The 9,069-nt window shown below is 35.5% G+C and overlaps 1 protein-coding gene across 3 annotated transcripts in view; it reads left to right on the forward strand.

Moving 5' to 3' along the window:
• CNTN1 (contactin 1) overlaps nucleotides 1-7,900 on the forward strand; it is a 380,108-nt gene extending 372,208 nt beyond the window's left edge. For 2 of the 3 annotated variants that reach the window (XM_077952290.1, XM_015151426.3), the window contains one exon: nucleotides 5,451-7,900. In XM_077952290.1, the coding sequence (XP_077808416.1) occupies nucleotides 5,451-5,527 (77 nt within the window). In that variant the 3' untranslated portion in view covers nucleotides 5,528-7,900. 3 annotated transcript variants of the gene reach the window in all.
• Nucleotides 7,901-9,069: the final 1,169 nt, after the last annotated feature.

Genomic DNA, 9,069 nt, shown 5'->3' on the forward strand with positions numbered 1-9,069 from the left:
GGTTATGCTACCTCTCTCTCTCTATCTATCTATATATATAGATAGAGATTTATGTATATATATAGATATATATATAGAGAGATGTTCAGACAGAAAATATATATAATAGAAAATCTATATATACACAGAAAATCTATATTTTTTTATATATATATATATATATAGAGAGAGAGAGAGAGAGAGAGAGAGAGAGACAGAGAGAGACAGAGAGAGAGATGAGACTAATCTCATCTAAAAAGAGCAAGTAAGTGCATGTTGAGAATCACCAAAGCAAGAGAGGATAATCAGTATCCCCCAAACTTGTTGATCACAGTCATCTTTCTATCAAGGACCATCACACAGGAATCATATTCTGCCCACAGCTGTGGACAAGTATGTTTTCTGGTAATTTTGTGGTAATTGGAAAAACGTGTTTCAGGACTTTGCTCACCTGTATCATTTAAAACCTCTCTAATTTGCCTTTCTCAGCTTTTAGCTGTTTTCCCAATTGCTTGAGGCTAATCAACACAAGAAAAGCAAGTGTTCTGTTTAGCTACTGAAGACAACAATTTCAGTGAACTTGTTGGAGTACTGGAGCCATTTTTATGAGTAACCACTGGGACGCAGTCAAGGTAGGTGCAGTATTAGAATTTTTCAGCATTTAGATAGATAGATAGATAGATAGATAGATAGATAGATAGATAGATAGATAGATAGATAGATAGATATAGAGAGATACATAGATAGATGTTATGAGACATGTTATTATCCCTATTTTATAGCTGAAGTTTGGGAAAAGGTTTAAAATTTTTTAAAATTTTTTAAAATTAAAAAAATTAAATAACATGCTCAAGATTACCCAGATTACCCAGCCAGTAAAAGGCAGAGGTAGAGTTTGAACTTTGCTTTGCCTGTTTCCAGAACATCTGACTCTTAGCTGCCATGTGATACTGCTCCCAGTATACCCTTGTGGCTCCTACTAGGACAGGCACTCATTGCCTGCTTTATTGATACTCATATTAGCCAGCTTGTCCTGTTAAAATTTAAACAGCTAAAGATCAAGCAGAAACCTGTAGTCTGCCAAAGCCAGAGTTATTGACTGGATGTAGCAAAGAAACACGTACCAGAGCAATCATGGAATATCATGCAGGTGTGAAGGAGAAGTGTCTTATGGAAGGTTTGAGTTCCTGCTGAAGAATTCTGAAGAGGGTGGAAACAAAGTGGCAGTCAGATCTCGATTAGTTTCTGTTTCTGAGGTGGGAATAGGAGGAGCAGGGATTAATTAGAGCTGGGGCTGTCATGAGGGGAGTGCAGTCCACCAATTGAGTATTCCCACTAATAGATGGGACAAGTAGAGCAGGTCTGGGGCACCATTGGTAACAGCACCATCCACTCGGTGAGCAGGTCATGATGGCATTCTACAGCAGCTCTGTGATCTTGGTAGTGTTTCCTGCAAACTTTACAGGTGGCATTATCCATGTCTGTCATATGAATCTGAATAAAGGTTTTGTTATTTTTCTGTCTGAGCTGATTTTCACTCTGGTCACAGGGATGTTTTTACTCTTTCAGTTCTCCAAACGTGCTGCTATCCCAGCAGGAGTTTTACTGAACTCAACAATTTTCAACACAAACATCCATTCATGTGTACCTAATACACCTTATATATATTAGGCACATCTCTAGGCAATGGGGAATCAACCGTCTAATAAAAACATTTCTTTCATATGGCTAGGGTCATTAATAGACCTTGGAAGAATAAAAAATAATGTCGGGGCCGGGTGCGGTGGCTCATGCCTGTAATCCCAGCACTTTGGAAGACCAAGGCGGGTGGATCACGAGGTCAGGAGATCGAGACCATCCTGGCTAACACGGTGAAACCCCATCTCTACTAAAAAAAATACAAAAAAATTAGGCAGGCGTGGTGGCAGGCTCCTGTAGTCCCAGCTACGCGGGAGGCTGAGGCAGGAGAATGGGGTGACTCCAGGAGGCTCAGCTTGCAGTGAGCGGAGATACACCACCGTACTCCAGCCTGGGTGACAGAGCGAGACTCCGTCTCAAAATAAATAAATAAATAAAATAAATAATAATAATGTTGAACCAGGACTAGTTGGAGGACTCCTGGACTGAGTAGTGAAATCAATGTCTTCTGATATTATATTATGAATTTTGAATTTCATCTCTTTCATAGGAAAATCTATTTTCTGAGCAAAAGTAATCATAGGAAGATATAACCCCTTTCTTTGCCCAGGTTCCTAGAAGTTAGATAGATTATGCAATAGAGAATAAAATGAAAAGAAATACCAGGGGTCCCACTGAAGGTCACAGTGGTTTCCTCTCACCATCTTCTTCCTTAGACCTCCTGTGCTCTGTAATCAAAAACAATTCAGGGCCTACAATGGAGGCATAACTCAATCATTTAACATTATAGGTTGAGTACTTTCTATGTACTAGGCTTGGTATTAGTCAACACAGCTAAAATATGATTTGGATATCATCTCTGTCTTGAAGTTGTTCATAATCTACAGATATTAGCAGTTGTGGTCACAAAATATGACACCACAAAGAGAAAACTCCAAATGTTATGGCATCATTAGCAATAGGCAAGCAGTAGAAACGGAGACTGCATCACAGTGTCCAGCCTGAAGCATCAGAAAGGAGGTTTGTATTAAAAACCAAGTAGAGCAGTTTTCTACTTATCAGAAAGCCTGCAGTACTGCTCAACTTTTAATTGAAATTTCTGTTTTCAGCATCTCTCTCCCTATAGCAGGAATTCCTCCTGAAGGAAGTATTAAATCAAAGTTTAGACTTAAAAAAAATCAAGAAATTCCCATGGAAGAGATATAGTACTCCAAATTGGTTTTACATTTCTTCTGATAGGGAAAAATTCCTCACAAGATCAATGATTTGTTCATGCTTAACATTCGTCAGCTATGTGAAAAGGAAAATATATGTTTACTATATACCATATAAGTAGCAGAATTATAATTGATAGCAGTATTCTGATATATATATATGCTGTTAGATTCAAAACCAATATATATTGAAAAACTGCTCAAGAATATATGTCATTTAAAATGACATTAAATAGTACTTCAATTAGGTCTCTAATTTATGTTTGGGATGTGGGAGAGAAGTGAAGATGAAGACCAAAATTACATAAGCTTGAGCCATTAGAGAAATTAAATATAACACACATAAATATGGGGAGTTTATTTCAAATATCCTGATGTCAAAGCCACAAATTATGAAATTGTATTTGGTTTCATACTAATACCAAAACATCAAGATGGCATCCACAATTGACTAAATTTATTTCGAGCAGCCACAGTTTGTACTTTGCCAACCCACATATTCAGCCAAGTACATAAATGTGTCCCCGTCACAGATGTAATTTGTGGTCAAAAGAGCATTACGGAGTCCCTGCAGTCATCCTCAGACAAAAAAGGAAAGATCATTTACACTGGGTCAAACATTGAAGTTTAAAGGTTTTACTCTGTGATTGAGGTTTATTATTGGGCATCTTATCAGAATAAAATAATGTGTGGTCTGTGGCATATTTTCAAAAATATGTAGAAAAGTAGAAGGTAAAAAAAAATTACAAGAATACAAAGACCTCTTTGAAAGTTTATGTGTTAGCTATTTTCCATATGACATTTATTATTTTCCTTCTGTGCCCTCGCCTTGACACATTAAGTGCAGAGTGCTGTGTCCTTCTGCATTTCTGAAACTGGTCCCTTGCTAAAGTTATCTGCAGGAACACGGCAGAGAGATCAAAAGAGCATGGCCTTTGCAGCTGGACAGATCTGAATTCTAATCCTGTCTCTGCCCTCTAGTGACTACTGGGCTTGAGCAAGTCATTTTACCTGACTCAGTTACAAAATATATAAAATTGGGGTAAGAAGACCTACCATTGTATGTTGTTGTAGTCATGTCATAATATACGTAATGAGCCAACCTAGTCTCGTAGGTGGTCATAGAGCAGTAAGTAGCATCGCTCATAGTAATGATAAGTTTACTGTTTGTTATTGAGAGTGTCCTTAGGAGCTCTGCTACTTGAGGGCTGTTTATATTGCCCTTGTTATCTGCCCTGACTTTTTGACACTCACTTTCCTGCTCATTACTAAGAACCACTTTATCTGTATCTGATAAAGCTTTCCCTCTTATGTTTCCAGGCAGCACCAAAAGCCTCAGGCAGGGCGATGTTGAAGACAAGCAAGTAGAAAGACACTATTATCTTCCACCTTATAGGGAACATGAATGTGCTTTTAATGATGAGAGATTCAGGAGAAATGCCCTAAATCAATCTCCCTAAATATAAAAGGACCATGCTAAAGAATGAGCTGTTTATGGTCACTTTTAATATGATAGATAATAATAATTTATTTGGTGGTTTCAAATTTAGAGAATAAACTTTCAAAAATTAACAAAAACTGTTACATTTGTAAGCCATTGACTACATTTTTTAGGCCTTCACTTATTCTAGCAGCATGTTCATTGAAGATAGTACCAGCCAGGCATAGTGGCTCATACCTGTAATCCCAGCACTTTGGGAGGCTGAGGCAGGAGGGTCACTTGGGCCCAGGAGTTTGAGGCTGCAGTGAGCTATCACTGAACTACTACACTCCAGGCTGAGCAAGAGAACAAGACTCTGTCTCTTAAAAGATAATAATTAATTTATTAAAAAAGAAAATAGTGCCTAATAGTTGTGGACACTGGGAAGAAAGAGTATGACTTGGTCCTACTTTACAGCAGTTTCTCAAAAATCCTCACAGCAGTTTCTCAAAAGTCCTCATGTCGTCAGGACCCATAAACTTACTTGATTATAGGAGTATTCCTTCTAAGTGTCACCCAAGATATGAAATAAGTCCATAGCATATTATAATACATCATTTCAATTTTTAATTCACAGTATAATATCTCAGGGCAATTGTTCTTTAGGTAAAAATTGAATGAGATTATTTAATATTATCAGAAATACATTACTTTAAATCATTCCATATAAGTGTATAAATGTCTTAAAACCATTGGGATGTGAAATTATGCAAGATCTACCTAGCATACCTATGTTGTCATTATCTCAGGAAAAATTATTTGTATTTTTACTGTTATCTCTTTATCTTATTTTTATAAAGCTTACTTTTTTAACACCTGTATATACGTTTCTTGACCTTTTGCCTTCTGGTAGGAATGTGGGACTGCCAGATCATAGGGACAACATACACATTTGTGATATTATTTTAAATGATTAATTTAATCATGTTGTGTAAACAGTTCACATGATCTCACACACAAAATCTTTGATCAAAAGCTTTTGTTTTTCTTAAATCATGTAAGCATAAGAGACTCTGTTTTGTAAAAGGACCCCTTTGTTTTCCAGGGCTATGCAATCTTGCCTTAGCCGAAGCAGACTCAATGAGCAATACTGGCGTTTATCAATGAAATAATATGCACACTTTCGGTTTACCTTGTAGGTGCACCCACCCCATCACCAAGTCTTCTCGGCTTGCTGCTGCCTGCCCTTGGCATCTTTGTCTACTTGGAATTCTGAATGTGTTGTGATAGCTGCTGTTCCCACCCCAGCTCAGAAGACATCCTTCATCCCTTGGATGACCACAATTCCTTCCAATTTCTGCGGCTCCATCCTAAGCCAAATAAATTATACTTTAACAAACTATTCAACTGATTTACAACTCACATGATGACTGAGGCATTCAGGAACCCCTTCATCCAAAAGAATAAACTTTTAAATGGATATAAATGATTTTTAACTCGTTCCAATATGCCTTATAAACCACTTAACCTGATTCTGTGACAGTTGCATGATTTAACCCAATGGGACAAGTTACAGTGTTCAATTCAATACTATAGGCTGTAGAGTGAAAGTCAAATCACCATATACAGGTGCTTTAAATTTAATAACAAGTTGTGAAATATAATAGAGATTGAATTGTTGGTTGTATGTGGTAAATGTAAGAGTAATACAGTCTCTTGTAATTTCCTCACTGTTTTGGGTACTGCATATTATTGAATGGCCCCTATCATTCTTGACATCTTGAGTTTAAAGTGTAACAAATATTTTGTCATAAATCCCGTTATCAAATCATGAGTTGAAAGATTTTGACTATTGAAAACCAAATTCTAGAACTTACTATCAGTATTTTTATTTTCAAAGTAAATAATTTTCTAAATATTTGATTTTCAGAATCAGTTTTTTAATAGTAAAGTTAACATACCATATAAAGATTTTTTTTTCACTTTTATATTCTACTCTGAAGTTATTTTATGCTTTTCTTATCAATTTCAAATCTCAAAAATCACAGCTCTTATCTAGAATATCATGATATTGCTATATTTGTTCATATGTGGAATGACAAATTTTGAAAAGTAGAGTGCTTCCTTTTTTATTGAGATGTGACAGTCTTTACACAGTTAGGAATAAGTGACAGTTAAGTGAATATCACAATTACTAGTATCTTGGTTTTTCTGCTTCATTCCTAAGTATTACGTCTCTTTATTGCAGATGTCAGATCAAAAAGTCACCTGCAGGTTGAAAAAGCTACAGCATTCCATTTTGTATAATAATAATAATAATAATAATAATAATAATAATAATAATAAGTTTTAAGCTCAATTCCCACTTCAACGCAATACTGAAAATGGGCTAAAAATACCAAATCAATATATTGCTAATGGTACTTTGAAGAGTATGCAAAACTAGAAGGCCAGGAGGAGGCAAATAATATGTCTTTCCGATGGTGTCTCCCAAGTGTTGGTGCTTTGGGTTTTTATAAGTTGTGAAAAGGAAGATGCACATTTATTCATTCTCCATGGTGTGCACGGAAATGTGTTTGAATGTGGATGTAAAAGAAATCGAGTAATAAAGAATTAGCTGGCTCATGAAATAGTGCAATGTTGGATGCTTCAAGAGGTATAATCCTATTTTATTAGCACAGACTTGCTAGCTAATTAGAGTTTATCTTTTTAGAAAGGATACCATACAGGTTCGTAAAAAATATTTACAGGAAGCAAAATAGATCTATTACTACTTTACCCCCCTTTCTTTAATTTGTATAATTTTTGTACTATATATCGATGTGTAAATGTTTAGAGCCTTCATTATGAAAATATCAATAAATATTTCATTAGTTTACATTTAACTCTTTGTTATAAAATGAAACTTTTAAAAATAAGTGAAATGGATGATTTCCCAGTGGAAGTACGTCAACAGTCTTAAGATCATTGCAAGATTTCATAAAATATTTAAGTATTTGAAAAAGAAACAAAATGTCTTCATACTTTAGGGAAACGAATACTCTGTATACCTTCTGTACAAATGTTTGTGTTTTCATTGTTACACTTTGGGGTTTTACTTTTGCAATGTGACCCAGGTTGGGCATTTTTATATAATCAACAACTAAACCTTTTGCCAAATGCATGCTTGCCTTTTATTTTCTAATATATGACAATAATGAGCAAAACTGGTTAGATTTTGCATGAAATGGTTCTGAAAGGTAAGAGGAAAACAGACTTTGGAGGTTGTTTAGTTTTGAATTTCTGACAGAGATAAAGTAGTTTAAAATCTCTCGTACACTGATAACTCAAGCTTTTCATTTTCTCATACAGTTGTACAGATTTAACTGGGACCATCAGTTTTAAACTGTTGTCAAGCTAACTAATAATCATCTGCTTTAAGACGCAAGATTCTAAATTAAACTTTATATAGGTATAGATACATCTGTTGTTTCTTTGTATTTCAGGAAAGGTGATAGTAGTTTTATTTGATACTGATAAATATTGAATTGATTTTTTAGTTATTTTTTATCATTTTTTCAATGGAGTAGTATAGGACTGTGCTTTGTCCTTTTTATGAATGAAAAAAAATTAGTATAAAGTAATAAATGTCTTACTGTTACCCAAGAAAGAACAACTGTCCTTTCAATTTACCTCAAGTTTCAATTTATTTTTAGAAGGTTTTCATTACAAGTTCAATAGCAGGAAATAAATATTCTGGTTAAGCAACAGTTCAGTATTTGAAGATACTACAAAAAGTACGCACATAGAAACACACACAGAGTCATTATTACATTGAAATAAGATCACCTGGTAAATAACTTCAACCCATGAAGATGTCAGTGAATATCAGTGTAAACTGAAACACTAAAGCAAGCTGCTAGATGCTAAAAAAAAATGAGACTTTCTAACCCAGAATGAGCTGAGCCTGGAATAGAGGTATCTGCATAATGGCATGAATCTATGGGAGGAGTCTGCTACAGGTAAAGCTTCTGAGTCCTGAGGCAGGCTGGGCCCAGAAAACTGCATCCCATGGCTGCCTGTGTTCTGATAGTGGTTTTGCGTTGGAATTCTCATCTCCCTTCCTGTTTCATGAATCGTGCTTCGCCTTGGATTCTGGTTTTCCTGTTTGGACATTGTCTCTGTTTCTAGACCTTAAGTATTAGATTAGCTCCCTTCTAATATTTTGTATTTGGTATTTGACCTTCGACTGATCCCAGCTCAGATTCTCCAGGCTTTGGGAGATCAAAGCTTCTTTCTGTGAGAGTGTGTTCCATGTTAATGATTCTCAAACCTGGTTGCCCATCGGGATCACCTGGAGAATTAGAAAAATTAAAATGAATTCCCCGGACCCCAGTCCAGATTTATCAAATCAGAATCTGGAGACTGAGCTATATTTTGGAGGGAATATTCAGTACTATCTCATAGGGAGTTGGGTTTGAGGTGTTCATGATCACTGCAGGCTGGATTAACTGATAGTGTCAACCGAAAGAACAACATATTTCAATAGCATGTCTACATAACTTAATATCTCTTAAAAAAAAATCCATAACCTTGGCTTGCCTAAAATGCTGATTTGTTTATAATTATTCTTATTTTGTTCTACATCTTAATATCAAAATACAATGCACTTTTTGTCTGGCAAAAATATACCCTACCTTGTTTGTATCCAGACTGCAGACAAAAATGCACCTCAGAAGATTTCTCCTCTAAAGGAATGTGGACTTTTTCGTTTTCCTTCATGATACTTGGAAAATGAATTAAATTTTAATACTTAATTTCCCAAGTCTATCATCTTCT

This window comes from Macaca mulatta, chromosome 11 (genome assembly GCF_049350105.2).
Source record: "Macaca mulatta isolate MMU2019108-1 chromosome 11, T2T-MMU8v2.0, whole genome shotgun sequence".
NCBI lineage: Eukaryota > Metazoa > Chordata > Mammalia > Primates > Cercopithecidae > Macaca > Macaca mulatta.